Source organism: Notothenia rossii (assembly GCF_949606895.1).
Source record: "Notothenia rossii genome assembly, chromosome: 4".
In the NCBI taxonomy this organism is placed as follows: Eukaryota; Metazoa; Chordata; class Actinopteri; order Perciformes; family Nototheniidae; genus Notothenia; species Notothenia rossii.
This window is the reverse complement of record NC_136902.1, coordinates 61,003,557-61,024,974: the sequence shown is the minus strand read 5'-3', so window position 1 is coordinate 61,024,974 and position 21,418 is coordinate 61,003,557. Positions and strand designations below refer to the sequence as shown.

General features: G+C 41.7%; 1 protein-coding gene across 6 annotated transcripts in view; it reads right to left on the bottom strand.

Annotated features, from left to right (window-relative positions):
- Positions 1-21,418, bottom strand: part of LOC307035812 (RNA-binding protein Musashi homolog 2-like) — a 232,643-nt gene that overhangs the window by 7,614 nt on the left and 203,611 nt on the right. For all 6 annotated transcript variants that reach the window (XM_079675523.1, XM_079675525.1, XM_079675526.1 and 3 more), the window contains one exon: positions 338-532. In XM_079675523.1, coding sequence (XP_079531649.1) covers positions 338-532 — 195 coding nt within the window. The remainder of the gene's footprint in view (positions 1-337; positions 533-21,418) is intronic.

Genomic DNA, 21,418 nt, shown 5'->3' with positions numbered 1-21,418 from the left:
CTATTTTACTTCCTTATTTATTTACGTCCTCCAATACTGGAATATTAACGCAAGCAACACAACCCAAACACAAGATCTGCAGACTGTTACAGACCATTTAGAGGGTTCATACTAATCAACAAATGTAGTATTTTTATAATACTCCAACAAATGACACAACAACAGAAATAAAAATGAACCATTCTCCTAAGGCACAGCTAAGAAAAGCATGTACTGCATTCTGGGCAAATTGCCACACAGCGTCATGCCTCACTGCTTTGTTATCCCCCTCCTCTGTGTCTCATGGTGTTGCTGCATTGTGTGTGACTCTGCGTGCAGGAGACACAGAGATACACACCTGGGCTCTTGAAGGGGTCTGGGCTGTGCAGGTGGTGCTGGATGGAGTTGGGGGAGTTGCAGGAAGAGCTGGCGTGATCACTGGGCAGGATCTGAGCCGCCTGGGCCCCCAGGGAGCCGTAGTCAGCCAGGGAGTAGGAGCCCCCTCCCCGCATGTCACTGCCGGCCGCAGAATACAACCCATAGTCAGGGAAGCCTGGGAGATGGAGGAGGGGAGGGGACATTTTATTATGACCTTGATTTCATATTTGTTTTGAACTGCAGTTCAGCATTATTATCCTTTGAATACTTATACACCCCTGTTCATAGTTTATTATACAGGTTATATAGTGCAATGTGCACAATTCCACTTGATCTTGTGTATATAAATATTTGTATTCTATTCGATCTTTTATTGGACATTTTATTTATGTTTATGTAAGTTTCATTACTTTTCATTGAATGTTCTTGCTTTAACTCATGATTATATACATTTTGTATTCTTGTTTTATTTATTTTTTATTTAATTCTGAAAAATAATTAAAGCACAGAATACAAAAATGCTCAAACGAATAATTGTGTATTAATGTGATAACAGCTATAGGGGAGAAATGACTGCTTGAAAACTTTTACTAAAGCAAAATGAAGACATGATGATTAAAAATGTTCTATAATTTAGCTATGCTCATAAATCAATGAGAGTGAGTCAGAAAGGTCCTATTCATTTGAAATGCGACACTAACTGGTTTCCAAGTCGGGGTCTCAGCTTGATGAAAAGGGCCCATAACGGCTTCTTCTCTGGCATTGGCCCTCACTCTTCTACAGATTGTACTAGGATTGCACATTTTGAAAATGTGAAATAAATAAATCATGAAAGTTCAGAGCAACTAACCAGTTTGGTTGGTGGGTGTAGATCACTGGAAAGCTAATCACTTAAATAAATGTTTGGCCATTGAACACATTTCCGTAGCGACTAAATGGTGGTGCTACAACTTCCGTGTCAGCCTCTTTTGGCCAAAATGGCTTTTCACCATTGACGTAAATTGGGAAAGAGTTTGTTTGTTACATCAACTACCCAGTACCAACTTTTTAATTGAAATCATCAGGTTCTTACAGTTGTAAAAAGTGCTATAACCCGAATGCATGTTATTTCCCCTCTAATTTGACTGAGCCAAGACCGAACATAACGGAACAGATAAAAGGCGGAGTGTTTGAATGTGTTTACACTTGAAAAATGTTGTCTTTCCGTTAAACGGAAGGAGATTAACTTCATTACTTTACATTTGATTTGTTTTGTGATGTTTTTCATATATTGCCTGTGTTCTGATTAGCTCTCTGTCCTTTCTGCAGTATCACATTTCCACTGCATTATTCCTCACATTATCTATGACACATGATGTGCAGGGCGGTCTATCTTGTAATTTTTAGTATTTTAATGGGATTTTTGTTTCATAAAGTAATTTCAAATTTGACCAGGGGCCATAATCAGTGTCATTCTGAAGCAGACTCTGCTGAACATTGAACAATAACTTTTTTATGAGGAAATGTTATAACTTTTATGTATTACGTATTATGTCATTTCAACTAAATGAACCTTAAATTTTTCTCAAAAACGCTGCAGTAAAATGTCCTGCAATTCGACATGGCTTTAATCAGGGTCATTGTGATCAAAATGATTTCAATGAGGTAACATTTGATTTGAGCTGACTTTCCCTGCATAGAAATGTAGTACTTCTGCCAGTTGCCCTTTTCCATAAGTCCTCACATACAGTGGGGAAAAAAAGTATTTAGTCAGCCACCAATTGTGCAAGTTCTCCCACTTAAAAAGATGAGAGGCCCAACTATGAGAGACAAAATGAGAAAAAAAAATCCAGAAAATCACATTGTCTGATTTTTAAAGAATTTATTTGCAAATTATGGTGGAAAATAAGTATTTGGTCAATAACAAAAGTTAATCTCAATACTTTGTTATATACCCTTTGTTGGCAATGACAGAGGTCAAACGTTTTCTGTAAGTCTTCACAAGGTTTTCACACACTATTGCTGGTATTTTTGGCCCATTCCTCCATGCAGATCTCCCTAGAGCAGGGGTTCCTAAAGCTGGGGTCGGGAGACCCCGAGTGGGGGTCGCGAGATGATTACAAAATTAAAATGGAAAATTAAAAAAAGAATTGATTAATTTTTTTTATTTTTTATTTTCTTTAATTATTATTAATAATAACGTTTGCATAGACATTTTCAGGGGCGGACTAGCCATCCGTATAATTTCCCCGCAACGAGGCTCCCCCTTTGACAATCCACTAGCGCAGTGTTTCTCAAACTTTTTCATACCAAGGACCACTTAACCAATAAAAAACACTCATGGACCACCTAACTCCACAAATATCCAAAAACGATAGGCCTGCTTACCCATTCCAACAGTATATAACAAATTACAGCCTAATAATGACAGCTTAACCTTCTCTATATTATCGCCTCGTTCACACATTAAATCAACAATACAAATACAGATTGTATAAGCATTTAGTTCAAATGCGATTTAAAATCCTCTCAGGTTTTACACCTCTTATTATGAAATGTAGACTACATTTATCATGTAGTATTATTTTAAACAGATTATGTCCGAGCCAACAGACTCACAGATTGTTGGCTACTGAGATATATGCAAAATACACCGCATGTAGTACGACACAAACCTCCGCTGTGGATTTTCAAAAAAAAAATACAATAAAACTATGGTCGCAGGCCCAAGTTTAACTCTCTGAGGCCTGCATGGTCTGTATACAAAACAAAAATAAAAAAAACGTTTATGCAGCCCCAACAACAGCCTCTGATCATCAACAGACTTCATGCAATGCTTAATCATATGCACATATTAGATAATAATCTCTATCGCACTCCTAACACATCTAAATCTACTTTCAGCATGGATAAATGTTCATAAAATACAACCATTGTTTGTTCTATATGCTTCTTGAAATCCTAAAAAACACATCGCTCGTGAATTGTTTTTACGGAAACAGAGGGGTTTTAGGTTGCCATAAGGCTGTTGACGGTCTTATTATAGGCTGCATCCATTGGTTGGTTTTGTGGCACATTTATAACGCTGTGCCAACTTGGGCAAGCATGCAGGCAAACTTTAGGAGCGCACACAGGGTGGAGTGAGGTTGAGCGATGGAGAGAAAGGGAGAGAGAGAGATTGAGCGAGGCAGATAGCGTGTGCAGCGGTCTGCTTGCGCACAGAGCCGGAGTTTGTGAGAGAGCCGGCTTGAGAGTTAATTTCTCTTCAAAATATAATTGATTGCCAGCCTCCCTTGTCCCTGGCAAATCAGTTACGTTGGTAACGTAACTGATTTCTTCTAATGTGCCTGCATCTGGCGCTGAGTTGCCATATCCTTTCATGAACCACTTCCTGATATCCATTGTTGCAGATAAATAGAAATGATGATAGCCAAACTAACCTAGCAAGAGTAAACTGACAGGCTGCTGTGCCGCATCTCACTCAAAAACCCACACGACTCAATCCAGCGAAAAACCAGTCTCACGCGCAGCCTTTCATTCAGAATTTCATTCAGAATTTCATAGCAAAATTAAAAAATGATATTAAACCAATCTTTCAAAATAGTTTAAAACAAAAATAAATATTAGGACAGAGCCCTACAAATAACAACCATAAACATAATAATAAAACAATTAAAATGTTGTATTCAGCCCTGATTAAAACTGCGGGCCAAAATCCTGGATGGGCGGGCCCGGCCCCATGACGCCAGGTCTGCCCCCCCCCCCCCCCCCCCCCCCCCCCGTCGACAGGGGTCGCCAGTCTCTGGCACTGTTATTTTGGGGGTTGCGGGCTGAAAAGTTTGGGAACCCCTGCTAACCCAATGCTAGTTTCGACACAGAAGAAGTTGAACATGAATATTCGAATGCATATGACGGACCACAACCTTATAATGTACCGGAGGAGAGACGCGAGATACGGCTGATACTTGACGATCTGGCGGAGAAAGGTTGTGGAGCCTCCGTTGATATGCCGTTGTAAATGGCTTGATGGAAAGCAGGTGTGTAGTCGGGGAGGTTGCACAGCTGATTGCAGCAGGTGAGTGGAGGTTGAGCCGGGAGCCACGAGTGACAGCCACCACGCACACAAAAACAACACAGACAGGGGGAAACAAACAAACACAAAGGAGACGGCTGGAGCAGTACAGCCACCACAGCGTTACCTAATGGAACTCCACACTATGTCTTACGGTGCCGTGTACCGGAGGGGACAGAGAGAGAGCAGCGAATGGGGGGAGAGAGATGTAATACGGTTTCCTGATAAAGCTGTGGAGAGTATGTGCTGCAGGGAGGTGGATGCACAACGCACCCAGGAACGAACGCTAGCTCCGGTTCTTTTTACTGTCGACTCGATGTCCTGACAGGCTGGTATTTGTGCAACCTGCACAAACACAATACTGCACCATGATTACAAATGGTGAAATACAATGTAAAACTACCGAAAAATACCAGCTCCTTAAAACACAACCGCTCTACTCAACGCAACTCTACCCGTGGTCAGAGAGCGGAGATGTGTCCCCTGTGTGATGTAATATGGCGCGTTTGACGTATGACCTTTAAAAAAAGCAGTTTTTAAGAGCAGAACTCAAAATTGCTCCTTTCCCTCTGAATTCCTGCCCTTATGTCTCGTAAAACATATCAAATCTTGCATTCACTTTTTTTAATTGTAATTTATAAGCAAGTTTAAGCATAAATGTAGAAAAAATAAAAACCTGCAAGATGCTCTTTAAAGAAGAAATTACAGGTCTGTGAGAGCCAGAAATCTTGTTTGTTTGTAGGTGACCAAATACTTATTTTCCACCATAATTTGCAAATAAATTGTTTAAAAATCAGACAATGTGATTTTCTGGATTCTTTTTTCTCATTTTGTCTCATAGTTGAGGTATACTGTACCTAGGATGAAAATTACAGGCCTCTCTCATCTTTTTAAGTGGGAGAACTTGCACAATTGGTGGCTGACTAAATACTTTTTTGCCCCACTGAATTTCCCTACCTTTCTTATCTATCTTAGTGCGTACTAAAATAAATAAAGTAAAAAAAAGACAACAAATAAATCTTTAAAAGCAGTAACTGTAAACAACCAAAGCAAAGAACATTTTGAGCAGAAATCCCTTTCATGGAAACACATCACATTAGGACTGTATCATTGTTCGTTTTATTTGGTATAAAATATTAACTTCATAATTTCAAATTGCTATTCCAGCTAAATGAGTGTCAGTCAAAAACTTTTAAAATCAACTCAACAGTACATTTGTAGTTTTTCAGACATCATTTCCTCACTCAAAGCTTTACGTTGATGTACGAGCTAATGTCCTTGACATTCCCATTCGGGATATCCCAGTCGGAGACGGGCGTCCTGTTAACTTATCTCTCAGCTCTTTAATTAGATATGTAACAACATCAACAAAAGGAGACCTGTCCTGAGGTCCCGGGCCTTGGTCTGCTCTCTTAATTAATGGTTGCTAATAACAAAAAAGAAAGAAAGCAAAACAAGCACCATCAGATGCACACTAGAATGTTTAGATGTTGGTTTGAATAAAAAACAAAGGAAATGTAAATTATTAAAACCGATCATGAGAAACAAACCACTGCCCAGTTAAAATACACAATAAATACCTGCCAAAAAGGCTTTTTCAGATAAACACCAACTAGCACCTGCCACATCAAAAGAGATAAAAGGCCTCTTTATTATCGTACCATGTAAATGTCATGCTTTCATCTTGATCATTTACTTTAGAACAGGCCGATGAAAGATCGACAATTCAAGCCGTAAAGGTAAAAGTGCAATACCTGCAATACTAAATGATTATTGTAATACAGCAATTCTGTTAAATATGAATATTCTTCAGCAACACGTCTCAACAGAACATTACAATGATTATTGTGTTAATATGTAATGTGTGAGCAACATTTAGCAACTTGTATGTGAATGAAATAGTGTAAGTGTATTTCTTTTGTGTTTTTTGAGAGCATATCGGAGGAGCACCATCTCTCAATGATACCTTGTGGAGGTAAGTATCGTCTTTAGCCAACTGATTTGTAAGATGAGTTAGAACTTCATTTTGCCAAGACAATAACAGCAAGTTAAGCATGGAAAAATAAAAATGGTCATTTTCAGGGAACATTTCCTAAGAAATGGTTCGACTGTCGGGTTGTTAATCCTTGATGTTCTGAAAGGAACTTTCAAAGTAATAGTATTTTAGGGATCACAGTCTCTACATTTTAACACATTCATTTAAAAAAAGGAATGCAATTTTACAGTTTGATTTATTTTTTCTAAATGCTTGAATTTTCTGGATACTGTATGTTCTTCCTCCATTTTGTTCAAAGTTTTGGTTACATACAGCAATCATTTAAATAAAATAGCAATCCAAGAGCCAGTGATGTGATGACATGAACTCCCACTCCCACCTAATCTGCCTCATTAATGTGTGCAATGGAGGAATACATTTTTAACATCTGTCTTGTCAGCTAAAAAGCACTGTCACTTGTTGTTGATGGTTGAGGTTGTGGGGAGCCTGGGGTTAGTTCAGTACCCACCTTGGAAATAACAGTTTATATCATTTACTGCCAGGGGCTAAACTGTACAAATTCACCATGTCTATGAGTGTGTGTCTGTGTGTCTGTGTGTCTGTCTATGTGTCTGTCTGTGTGTCTGTCTGTCTGTGTGTGTGTCTGTGTGTCTGTGTGTCTGTGTGTCTGTCTGTCTGTCTGTCTGTGTGTGTCTGTGTGTCTGTCTGTCTGTCTGTCTGTCTGTCTGTGTCCTTTCTTGTGTACACTGAACTTGCAGTATCCAACCATCTGGTCTAGATGTACACATAAGCACATTAACACAATGTGTGTGACTAGTGTATACAGAGAACCGGACCGTGGGTTGGAGCCCCGTTTATATGAAAGTTACTCAGTGGTGCAACAAGAAGCCAAAATGTTCTGACTCTTAAGTACAAAAATATCCAGATCATCCGGGGGTCTGTTCCCATACAGCATATGCTTAATGGTTTACTCAAGCCCTACCCCACATCCACTCCGCTGCCATTTTTGGCTCAGTCAAATGTGAAGAGGGGAAGAAAGTCTGGTTCCAACCTTTAACAACTTTTAGGACCTAATGATATAATTAAATGTTCGTACTGGGTAGTTGATTTACCTTTAAACAAATGTATATGCTGATTTACAGCATATGTTAGTTAAAAATAAATGTGTAGGCCAAATGACATCACATGGCAGCCATGAGAGTTGCAGTACCGCCGTTTGGCCGGTACAAACATTTGCTTCAATGCAGGCTCACTCACAGGGGTTTGCTGACTGTTAAATTCCTCCTATCTTTCTTTATCTACTACATCTTCTGAATTACCAATGGAATTTAATGTAATCTTTCATTACAGGCTTAATTTCCTGTGATAGTTTTAAAAAGGATGTGGCCTTCGATTTCTGCCCTGCGGTGGCTTTTCTCTCAGTAAATGGTCTTCTTCAAGATGATTCAAAGAGTAATTAACATGAAGAGCACTCCTTTTCAGCCCAATACGGAAGCTCATTAATAATCTAGAATGGATGCCAGCTCATTTAGAACCCTGATAAAAACATCTTGAAGATGTCTAACAGGGTATGCGCTTTACAATATTAATTTGTTATTGTCCTAAACATGTATACCATATATTCAGACTTTCATGGCATTTCGACACATTTAAAAAAAATAAGAATGTGTTCATATCATATGCAAGTGTCAGAATACTGTATATGCACACTTTTAAACAAACATCACATAACACACACTAGTACACATTATACACACAACACAATATTTGCACCACACAGTCGGACAGCAGCAGAGTCCTGAGGTATTGGAAGTATTATTTTGTGAGGAGAGGTTGTTTGACCTACTTTTTCAATGCTCAAATATATTTTAGCCAAAAGGGGCCAAACGTGTGCTAAACGTGTGTTTAGCAGTGGTGGAATGTAACAAACTACATTTACTCAGGTATTGTACTATTAAGACATACTTTACACTCATAGTTATTATTTACGTATGAACACATGATATATACAGTGGGGCAAAAAAGTATTTAGTCAGCCATCAACTGTGCAAGTTCTTCCACTTAAAAAGATGAGAAAGGCCTGTAATTTTCATCCTAGGTATACCTCAACTATGAGAGACAAAATGAGAAGAAAAAAAATCCAGAAAATCACATTGTCTGATTTTTAAAGACTTTATTTGCAAATGATGGTGGAAAATAAGTATTTGGTCAATAACAAAAGTTAATCTCAATACTTTGTTATATACCCTTTGTTGGCAATGACAGAGGTCAAACGTTTTCTGTAAGTCTTCACAAGGTTTTCACACACTGTTGCTGGTATTTTTGCCCATTCCTCCATGCAGATCCCCTCTAGAGCAGTGATGTTTTGGGGCTGTCACTGGGCAACACAGACTTTCAACTCCCTCCAAAGATTTTCTATGGGGTTGAGATCTGGAGAATGGCTAGGCCACTCCAGGACCTTGAAATGCTTCTTACGAAGCCACTCCTTCGTTGCCCGGGCGGTGTGTTTGGGATTATTGTCATTCTGAAAGACCCAGCCACGTTTCATCTTCAATGCCCTTGCTGATGGAAGGAGGTTGTCACTCAAAATCTCACGATACATGGCCCCATTCATTCTTTCCTTTACACGGATCAGTCGTCCTGGTCCCTTTGCAGAGAAACAGCCCCAAAGCATGATGTTTCCACCCCCATGTTTCACAGTAGGTATGGTGTTCTTTGGATGCAACTCAGCATTCTTTCTCCTCCAAACACGTCTAGTTGAGTTTTTAACAAAAAGTTCTATTTTGGTTTCATCTGACCATATGACATTCTCCCAATCCTCTTCTGGATCATCTAAATGCTCTCTAGCAAACTTCAGACGGGCCTGGACATGTACTGGCTTAAGCAGGGGGACACGTCTGGCACTGCAGGATTTGAGTCCCTGGCGGCGTAGTGTGTTACTGATGGTAGCCTTTGTTACTTTGGTCCCAGCTCTCTGCAGGTCATTGACTAGGTCCCCCCGTGTGGTTCTGGGATTTTTGCTCACGGTTCTTGTGATCATTTTGACCCCATGGGGTGAGATCGAGGAGCCCCAGATCGAGGGAGATTATCAGTGGTCTTGTATGTCTTCCATTTTCTATTAATTGCTCCCACAGTTGATTTCTTCACACCAAGCTGCTTACCTATTGCAGATTGAGTCTTCCCAGCCTGGTGCAGGTCTACCATTTTGTTTCTGGTGTCCTTTGACAGCTCTTTGGTCTTGGCCATAGTGGAGTTTGGAGTGTGACTGTTTGAGGTTGTGGACAGGTGTCTTTTATACTGATAACGAGTTCAAACAGGTGCCATTAATACAGTTAACAAGTGGAGGACAGAGGAGGCTCTTAAAGAAGAAGTTACAGGTCTGTGAGAGCCAGAAATCTTGTTTGTTTGTAGGTGACCAAATACTTATTTTCTCTCAGGACAAAAAAAGAGAGAATATTTTTTTTTATTAAGTGCCGTTCCACACCAGCTAGGGGGGGGAGGGGGCGTTATTAAACCCTCCAAGAGGGAGTCAGCATCAGGCCAGACTTAACCAGCGATACTACCTGACCACCTGCAAAACTTTAAGTGTCATTGAACATGCTGAAATATTTACTTGTAATTGCAAAATAAGACGTTTAACAAATTGAAAGTTACTATTGCGGCAGTAATCTTAAACAAAGTGCCGCGAGGGACTAAACAAGAGAAAAAACACTGTGGACGCGCAAAAACTCAGTCTTTCCAACACAGTATGCGTTTGACTTTTTATTTGCAAAGCAAAAATGCAATATTCCATATCCATATGCGTGCGTGCGTCGTGCGTGCGTGCGGTCAACAAAAATGGTCCTTCTCTAGCTCACCCCCCCATCTATTACCAAGTGCGCAGGTAAAAGCAACCGGATATAAGCACAAACGTCACCACACAAATCCAATAACACGCCCACCAACTATAGTGACTCAAATAACATGTATCGTAACAAACACAGAAATGGCTTCATATGTGGCTCCTACATTCCGGCCCCTAATTATATCAACATAATAATTACACAACTTAAAAATTATGTAGGAGACAATCAAGGGAAAAACGTTTAAGGATAAAAATTAGGGGTGCACCGTATGGACAATTCTTGGCCGAAACCGATACCGAAAATAGGAAACAGTTGGCCGAAAACCGAATGCCGAAAGGCCGAAAATGACTAATAGAAATATATATATATATATAATGTATACATTTTTTACCAATGGTGTTCAGCTGCCTGATTATGGAAAAATACATGATTATGGCAAAACTTAACTTAAATAATAATAACTATTATGGGTCCATAAAACATTTATTCAGCACTTTTGAATGCATACAGTACATTAATTCCAAGTCAAGTGCATTTTCTTTTCTCTGTAGGATAACTACAACAAAGTGCATTCAGAACAAAGCCAAGGTGCTTTAAAACTGCATAAACATCTAGGCCAGTAGGCCTACAACAAACTAGTGTAAATAAAGACTGTAACAGCCAGGCCTTCAACAACAACAAATGCACCTATAAGTGCATGCATACAAATGTGCAAACTGGATAAATCCACATGAATGTAACTATTTACAAATGAAATTACAATTGAATTTCAAGAATCTGTAAATAAGGCTGTCTGTCCTCATAAGCAAAGTAGTAAACATTGTATAAAGATACATAAAGTGAAAACTGGATACAAAATCCACAACCAATTACAAATTAAATTACAATTTCAAGAATCTGCAAATAAGGTGGTCTGTCCTCATGAGCAATGTAAACAACATTGTATCATTTAGATACCGAAAGTACAATATATTGAACACTGTGCTGCTGTCATTTCCCCCTAATGATAACCTGAGATGGTGAATTATAACTCACAATGAAAATTGTTCAGGAAAGTGGGTATAGAGTAGACATGTAGAACTAGAGAAGCTTATGATAAGCCAGCCTTGTCTACTTATTAAGGAAAAGTGGGAGGTTCTTTTTAATGAACAGTAGCTTCTCTGCTTTATCAGCCATAAGTCTGTTCCTCTTCTCATCAAGCACATGAGAGGCAGCGCTGAACAGTCTCTCGCTGTCAGTGCTTGTAATTCGATACTCCGCATATTTGTCCGGGTGTTTTGATGTCAAGTGGTGGAGTAAATCCCGAAGGGGTGAAAGTCTTTGCAGTTACACCCCCTCGAGAAATGTCAGCTGAACATGTTTTACAAATCGCAATCCGCACCTCTTTCTCTGATATTTTTAAATATCTCCAAGCGGCAGACATGTTGGCTGTGAGCCAGCCGCGAGCATGGTCGCGCGCCGTGCTTGTCGCCGCGTTTTGATTACGTCATCACAACAACACGTTAGCTTACTAACATAACCCTGTTCTCTGACATTCGGTGATATTTTTTCGGTACTAGAACCCTTTCGGCCGAAAGGGCCTTTTTAACCATTTTCGGCCGATAATTTTCGGCTGCCGAATATTCGGTGCATCCCTAATAAAAATGTCCTTTGTTAAAGTCTCCTTTTCTTCTTTAGGCAAAAAATAGAAAATAAAATAAAAAATATAATTTGTTAGCCTATGAAGGAGTGATCTTTACTACTTTACTTTACTCAAGGTCTATGAAGTTCAATAACCCAATAATTTCCTCACGGCTCTTCTGCTTCCTGTAGAACGCAGATCTTTGTGATAGGCCTGTCCAAATGGCTAGTTTTTGTCTTCACTCGCACCTGACGTACAAGTCCTCTTCTGTCTGGAATGGTTTGTACAATCCTTCCTGTAAGCCATGAATTGCGAGGTGCTGAGTCATCGACTATGAGCACAATATCTCCTGGTATGAAGTTGCGCTTGACATTTGACCACTTCTGTCGTTCCTGGAGTAGAGGCAAGTAATAATAATAATAATAATAATACATAATATTTATATAGCGCCTTTCACGAAACCCAAGGTCGCTTCACAAGTCGGGCAGGGGGGGGGAGTAGGGGAAAAGAGGCAGACAGGTCAGGGAGGGGGGGGGCAAGCAAGTGAAAAATAAAAATAAACCTATCAAACTAACTATATAGTGGGGAAAGCCTTGGTGAAAAGGTGCGTTTTGAGGGCTTTTTTGAAAGTGTCCAAGGTTGGGGCGCTGCGGATTTCGGGGGGGAGAGAGTTCCAGAGGGTGGGGGATGCTACACTGAAAGCTCTGTCACCCAAAGTCCGCAACCTGGTGCGGGGGGTAGAGAGGAGATCCTGTCCAGACGATCGGAGCCTCCGGGATGGAGTGTGGTGGCGGAGAAGGTCAGACAGGTATTGGGGGGCGAGGGCATGGAGGCATTTGTAGGTCAGAAGAAGGAGTTTATATGTGATACGGTGCTTGACTTTGAGCCAGTGGAGGTGGATGAGGGTGGGGGTGATGTGCTGCCAGGGCTTGGTGTGAGTGAGCACCCTGGCAGCCGAGTTCTGCACATACTGGAGCCTGTCCAGGGCTTTACTGGGAACCCCGAACAGGACTCCGTTGCAGTAGTCCAACCGGGAGGAGACGAATGCATGGATGAGGGTCTCGGCCACGGAATCGGAGAGTGATGGTCGTAGATGGGAGATGTTCCTGAGGTGATATAAGGCAGACTTGGTGACGGATTTGATATGTGACTGAAATGAGAGAGTTGAGTCAAGGATGACACCCAGGTTACGGACTTCGGGAGACGGGGAGATGGAACAGCCGTCAATGTGGAGGAGGAGATCCCCAACCTTCCGGAGCAGTGCCTTGGGGGCCACAACCATGAGCTCAGTCTTCTTACTGTTGAGTTTGAGTAGATTTGCTGTCATCCAGGTTTTTATGGCATGGAGACAATTGACCAGAGACTGTGGAGGGAGCTGGGCAGATGGTGAGGTGCTGAGATAGAGCTGAGTGTCATCAGCGTAGCAGTGGAAATTGAGACCGAAGTGACGTATGATCTGGCCAAGGGGGAGCATGTAAATGGTGAAAAGTAGGGGACCAAGCACGGAGCCTTGGGGGACACCATGGTTGACTGGGGCCGGGGGGGAGGATGAGCCGCTGATGCTGACAAACTGAGACCTGGTTGAGAGATAGGACTGAAACCATGACAGAGCTGTGCCAGTGATGCCAAGGTTGTCGGAGAGGCATTTCAGGAGGACTGTATGAGAAACGGTGTCAAAGGCCGCAGAGAGGTCGAGGAGGATGAGAATACTGATTTATCCGGAGTCAGCAGCGAGAAGGAGGTCATTAGTGATCTTGAGGAGGGCGGTCTCTGTGCTGTGATGTGCTCTGTAGGCTGACTGTAGGGGTTCGTAGAGCTCATGGTTTGACAGATGTTGATGAAGCTGGGCGGCGACTGCTCTTTCCAAGGTTTTACTAAGGAAAGGAAGGTTGGAGATCGGTCGGTAGTTGTTCAGCTCCTCAGGGTCAAGACCAGGCTTCTTGAGGATGGGAGTGATGGAGGCGGTTTTGAAGCAGGAGGGAACTATTCCAGATGACAGAGAGGAGTTGATGATGTCTGTTATGATGGGGCAGAGGGTGGGAAGGCAGGCCTTGACCAGCACCGTGGGCATGGGGTCAAGGGAGCAGGTGGAGGCCTTAGCATTGGTCACCAGCTTCGAGACCAGTGGAACATCCACTGGGGAGAAGGAGGAGAGAGAGCATTGGGGATTGAGGGGTTGAGCTGGGAATGTGCATTTCTGTGTCAGGGGCCAGTGCAGAGAGGGGGAGGGGGCGGGCACCAGGAGTTGTTGATGAATGGAGATCACCTTAGCCTGAAAAAAGTTGAGGAATTTGGAGCAGAGGTCAGGAGCTTCAGCAGTGTACGTGGCAGGGAGGGGGCGGAGCAGTCGGTTGATGGTGGAGAACAAGGATCTGGGGTGATTTTGTTGTGAGGTGATGAGGGAGGAGTAGTAGGCGTTCTTGGTCTTGGAGAGAGCCTCCTTGTAGGACCTCACATGGTCCACCAAGGCCATACGATGGATGGTGAGGCCAGTTCGTCTGGAAAGCCGCTCCAGCCGACGACCAGTTTGCTTCATTGTGCGAAGATCAGAGGTGAACCATGGTGCCGGGCGGAGAAAAGACACCGTCCGGCTTCTGAGGGGAGCCAGAGAGTCCAGGCTGAGAGAGAGGGCAGTGTTGTAGCGGGCCACCAACACGTGGTACTCATACTCCTTAATCCATAGTACTCCTTAATCCATCGTTTCCAAAACAAGTCTGAGATGTACTGAACTTGTTTCCATCTTCGACTAATATATATGTCCTCTTTATGAAACAGTCCAGGTGGAAAAGATGGCATGGTTTTTAGCAGCAACACATGGTTAGCGGTTAGTGCTTCCAAGTCATTGGGGATCTGTGGATGCTCTCGTTATGGGACGGCTGTTGATGATGGATTCAGCTTCACAAAGAACCGTGTGAAGACACTCTTCATCAAGGTTCTGTGCCTTCAGTCTGGAATTCAGAACCTTACTCACAGATCTGATAAACCTTTCCCATACTCCTCCATGATGGGATCCAGTAGGGGGATTGAAAGTCCACTTTATTCCTTTCTGAAGGAGGGTGTTGTTGATTTTAGCAATATTCAACCTTTCTATTGCCTCTCTTAATTCACTCTCAGCTCCGACGAAGTTGGTTCCATTATCTGAGCGTAATTCCAATACTTGTCCACGTCTTGCGATGAAGCGTCAAAGAGCATTAACAAAGGAATCTGTATCCAAAGATGAAGCTACTTCAATGTGGATGGCTCTTACTGTTAAGCATGTGAAGAGAACACCATACTTTTTAACTGTACTCCTTCCTCGCTTGACCTCAAAAGGTCCAAAAATAGTCAACTCCAACACGAGTGAATGGAGGTTCATCTGGAGAAACTCTGTCTCGAGGTAAATCTGCCATCTGCTGCATTCCTGGAGCTCCATTTAGTCGCCGACAAACAATACATTTTGACAGGGTTTTCCTTATAGCCACACTAGCACCAGGAATCCAGTATATTTGTGGTTACGACCACCGTGTCCCACATCTTGATGTACTTGCCGTAGAATGATGTCAGAAATGTGAAGGTCTTTTGCCAATATAGCAGGATGTTTAGATTCTTCAGGCATTGCTGCTCTACTGAGACGTCCTCCCACTCTCAGAACACCATCTTCAAGTACTGGGTTGAGCTTGTAGATGTGACTAGTCCTTTTCACACCTTCTCCCTTTTGCAAGCCTTTGATTTCATCAGGAAACCTTTTTCTTTGGCAAAAGCAGATCATTTCTTTCTCAGCATTTCGGAGGTCCTCAATAGAAAGAAAACCAGAGACCACCTGAGCCTTGATAGTCTGCATTTCCTTTTTTATCTCTCGGTCTTGTTGTTCCTTATTCAAGCCAAACTGAGCAAGAGACAGACTCAATTGCTTCCTCTTCCGACTAAGGCACAGCAGCAGGTTTTTCCACCTAAGGATCCAACCAACCGTCTTCCTCAGGTGGATCCAAGAAGAGAAGTGATTGATCAATCGGGTTACAGCATCCATCTCTTTTTCAAACTGCACAGCATTCACATTCAGACTTATCTTGACCTCAGGGTCTTCTGGTGCCATTTCAGAGCCATCAGGGTTCACAGGCCACTGTTCTTCAGTTCCAGTGAGAAACTGAGGTCCAAACACCCATGTTTCATCTTTCAGGAGCGTTTCCACTTTGACTCCCCTGGAAGCCCAGTCGGCAGGATTGCTTGCGGTGGGAACATATCTCCACTGAGATGGATTTGATACGCTGCGTATTTTTGAAACCCTGTTTGCGACGAAGGTTAGAAACCTTAAGGTCTCATTACTGATGTACTTCAGTACGGAAGTACTATCAGTCCAAAAGATGGAGTCTTTAAGTTGCATTTGCAGCTCCTTCCTACACATCTTGTCCATAGGACTTGCAACCAAGGCAGCCGTCAATTCCATTATTGGTTTCAATGGGGCCACTCTAGCTTTTCTCATAATGAAGACACAGTGCACTTGTCCTTTGATGTTATGTAATAACAGGTAAGTCACTGTTCCATAGCCATCTTCGCTTGCATCTGCGAAGTGGTGTAGCTGAGCAGAGGTCACTTCCCCAAAATTCACCGGTTTTAGGCATCTGTCAACTTTAAACTCTTCGAGATTGCAGAGCTCCTTCAGCCAACTTTTCCACTCTTGTGCAGCTGAGGCTGGTATAATATCATCCCAACCAAGTTTTCTTCTGCACAAGTCTAGAAGAATCATCTTGGCTGACAGGACCACAGGTGCCAATATTCCTAATGGGTCAAATATTGAGCTGACCATGGAAAGGATCCCTCTTCTGGTTATGGGTTTGTCCTTGATCATGATCTTGAACTTAAAGACATCTGACTCAACACAGCACTGTACGCCCAATGCTCTTTCCACAGGGAGTGTGTCATTATCCAAGTCCAGATCCTTAACTTCTTTCGCTCTCTCCATCGAAGGTATAGCAGCAAGCACGATACGTCTGTTGCTAATCCACTTTGTGAGATGAAAGCCCCCTTGAGCACAAAGTGCACTAAGGTCATGATAGAGTGCCACTGCCTCCACCTCTGAGACCACAGATGTTAGACAATCATCAACATAGAAATTGTGCAGGACGGTGTTGATTACTTTGGGGCTGAACTGCTCCTGATGGTCCTCTGCACACTTTCTAAGGGCAAAACTAGCACAACTTGGCGACGATGTAGCTCCAAACAGATGTGCAACCATTCTGTGCTCTTCTAAGTTCTGATGATGATCTCCATTTGGCCACCAGAGAAACCTCAACAGATCTGAATCCTCAGCTGGTACTCGAAGCTGATGAAACATGGCTTCAATGTCTGCCATGAGTACAACAGGTTCCTTTCTGAATCTTGTCATGACTCCAACCAGTGTGCTGGTAAGATCTGGTCCCTGTAGGAGCTGCGCATTCAGCGATGTTCCCTGGAATGTAGCTGCACAGTCAAATACGACCCTGATCTTTTTCTTCTTTGGGTGGTATACACCATGGTGTGGTATATACCACACTCTGCCGTCACTGCGTTCCAGATCCACAGCTGGCACTTTCTCTGCATAGCCCTTCGAAAGGATGTCATTCATGAAAGCGGTGTAATCAGCATGAAATGAAACATCTTTATCAAACCTTCTCTTGAGGCTCAGTGTACGTTGTTCTGCTACTCTCCTGTGGTTTGGCATACTAACATCCCTTTTCCTTAAAGGTAAGCCAATACAGTAATGGCCATCCATCAACTTAGCAGACTTTGTGACATACTTCATAAAGTGACAGTCCTCTCTTGACGGTCCCATCTGCTCATCCTGACTGCATTCAGAGAAATCAGCCTTTAGCTGCTGCCTCCACAGATCTTCAAGGTTTGCAACAGATATCCTATTGACAGTGACATCTGGCTGTCCACAAGTCATTTCACTACTCCTGTCTCCTCTGAGAGGTCCATTGACAGTCCAACCCAGCATAGTTTTGACTGCATATGGGCCCCCGTCTACACTCCAAATAACTTCCCATGGCTCCAGTGCCTCAGGAACATTAGTCCCAATCAACAGGTCCACATCTGAATCAATCTCAGTAATCATTACATGTTTCAGGTGAGGCCATCTCTGAAGGTCTTTCTGCCGAGGAATGTTGCCTCGATGAACTGGCATAGTTTTCTGGGTGTAGGTGTCAGGCAGCTCACAATAATGACTGCTGTCTAATCCAGCCAAATGCAGGTCAGAAACAATGTGACTTCCAACTATTTTCTCCTGACCCATTGTCCGAAGGAGAATGTATGTTCTTCTTCCCCTGAGATTCAGTTTGTTCATCAGCCGCTCCGTGCAGAATGATGCTGAGCTCCCAGGATCCAGGAAGGCATATGTTATGAATGTTTCATGTCCCTTCTTAGACTTTACTTGAATAGGCACTGTGGAGAGAGTACAATCTGGCTCACCGGCCCCTGTAAGACCACTGGACTGAACGGAGATCAGAGCACTGCTTATAGCTTTTCCTTTAGTTTGCGTTGTGTCAGTTTCTTTCTCTTTCTGATAGATATGAAGTATGCTTGGGTGCTTCAGACTGCATACTTTGCACGAGAGGCGTTTCCTACAGTCTTTACTCATGTGCCCAATACACAAGCATCCAAAACACGCACCATGTTCCCTTAAGAAAGCAATTTTCTCACTATGAGCCTTTCTTTCCAGTTGAAAACACAGATCCAGTATATGTCCACCTCCACAAAACAGGCAAACACTTGTACCTACAGATGTAGCGATTCATTTCAGACAGTTTGAAACGCGAGGGCCGTGATTGGTACGTGATCTGCCCTCGCTCAAGGGAAAACCTCCAGCTTGACTTGAGACCGCCCCCGTGATAGATAAATGTAATTATAATGAAGCCAGCTGCAATGGATCATTGATCCACCAGGGGGTGCAGTGGGGTTCCACACTGGAGCTCATGTGAAATAAAGTGAGATACAGTATGCTGGATGTACAGCGGAACTTTGTTAAGATCCATATGTCACGGATATCATACTACTGTGCTAAATAAGAGACATGTAATAATTTACAAAACATCACCATGTTGTTATTTAACAAAATAATTTTGTTATTCGAAAAAAACGAACGGGAGGAAATGCAGCCCGGCTCTCAATTTTTAATCCTAATTTAATCATCATCTTCACCACGATCATTTATGTTTATGTTCGCCGAATTGGCATGAAATCACTGACACATATGAATATACTGTATTCAACTTCATTAAAACGTTATTAACGTGCCTAAACTCAGTAATTCACCAAAAATATGTATATTTTAATGGAGTTTCGTCGGTCGATCAGGATCCCAAAGTGTAGCGGAGGGATCCTCATCTGGATGAAGGGTGTTATTTTCCCCATAAAGAACAAGTCGCTGCAAATTATCCCGCTTATTACATGGCCACATTCTCAACAAAGTAACGACATGACTCCCAATATTAATTGAAATGCTTTTATGGATTTAGAAAATGTTTTTATTGATTTAAAAAATAGTTGTATGTATTGATTTAAATTCACATGCATCCGCTAAGAAAAATAGTCAGTTGTTACAGTTTTTTAAACAGTCTGAATGAAACGGCAGCTCTCAGCTGTGTATTTACACAACTAATGGCCCATCAACCACAGCTCTCTCTCCCCCCTCCCCCCCTGATCTTTCTTCTCCAGCAGCTAAATTAACAGTAGGTTACTCTGAGTGACCATAGACTGTATGTGACAACCTTACAGTTAGTGACGTAACAACACCATAAAAGCTGGTGGGTTGAAAGCAATACGGGAGGTACAAATAACTAGAATAATTGTGACTTATTTATTGTGGCTTTTATGTTTTTAGGTATAACATTTTATGTAATTCAGGCTTATAGGTCACCCTTCTCTAAAAGCCTTCAACAATGACAATATTCATTGTAATTTAATAAATCCTTCCAACACACATTGTAAAAAATAGCCTACTGTAAATTAAGAAATCATTTCAATATGTACATCTTCTGATGTAACAACAATAACATTATAAATAGTAACATAGCTGAACATGGTATTGCACATTTAGCTTTGAGTGTTACTGACCTGAGATGTTTTTATTACATGAATTAAGGTGACTGAGGCTTTTTAACATACAGGGATGCAAACTCATCAGGTATGAAAAAGGTGACAAGGATCTGAGCCCCCGGCTCCCCCACCCCACGGAATGACAGAGGATTTTAGCAGTCAGAACAACTAAAGCAGCAGTGTTAATAATAATAGAAACGCCAAAGAGTCACATCTAATAGAAATATATAAAAGCATTTATTTTAAATTGTGGAGCAGTCAGTTTATAATTTTGGCAGCACTGTTGAGCATTTTGAAAATGTATTTTCAGGCCTCTGTGCAAGGCTTAAGTCTTTTTATCTTTATAGCCACATGGTGTAAAGTAACTAAGTTCATAAACTCAACAAATACTATACTTGGGCACAATTTTGAGATACTTGTACTTTATTTAAGTATTTCAATGTTTTGCTACTTTGTTCTTCTACTCCACTACAGTTCAGAGGTACATGGTGTACTTTGACTCCACTACATGTATTTAATACCTTTAGTTACTTCACAGATCTGGATTAATTAAGTGAAATATAATCAAGTTTTAAATCAGACTTTAGTTCCACCTGGAGTAAATCCACAAGCTACCCTGCAGTATACAAAGTCATTCAAAGTCATTTTACTGTCGCTACTTTCACTATATTTTGATGATAATACTTTTATACTTTTACTTGAGGAACATTTTGAATGCAGGACTTTTACTGTAACAGAGTATTCCTACACTCTGGGACTATTACTTTTAGTCAAGTACAAGATCTGAGTACTTCTACTTTTACTCAAGTACAAGACCTGAGTACTTCTACTTTTACTCTAGTACAAGATCTGTGTGCTTCTACTTTTACTCAAGTACAAGACCTGAGTGCTTCTACTTTTACTCAAGTACAAGATTTGAGTACTTCTACTTTTACTCTAGTACAATATCTGTGTGCTTCTACTTTTACTCAAGTACAAGATTTGAGTACTTCTACTTTTACTCTAGTACAAGATCTGTGTGCTTCAACTTTTACTCAAGTACAATATCTGAGTACTTCTACTTTTACTCAAGTACAAGACCTGAGTACTTCTACTTTTACTCAAGTACAAGATCTGAGTACTTCTACTTTTACTCAAGTACAATATATATACTTATACCACCTCTGTTTATAGCCTATGAAAAAAACTATTAGAAATAGAAGGCTAAAGCTAACGTTAGCAGATAGTGACAATGTATGCTAGCTAGCTAGCTCAACGATTCCTTAAATAATATTGCGACAGAAAAACTTTTCAGTTCACATCACGCTCTGCCGCTCCGACAGGGAGCTCTGCTCTGAACACCTGAACAGCCCGTTCTAACAGCTGTTCACCAGCGGTCCAGTCTGTGCCACAGTGACTCCGGACGCACAGTTAATATTAACGAACGCACTTGTAGGTAATGTAGCTGCTGAAGCTAGACTATCATCTCGGAGCAGCAGAGCCTTATTATACATCCATGA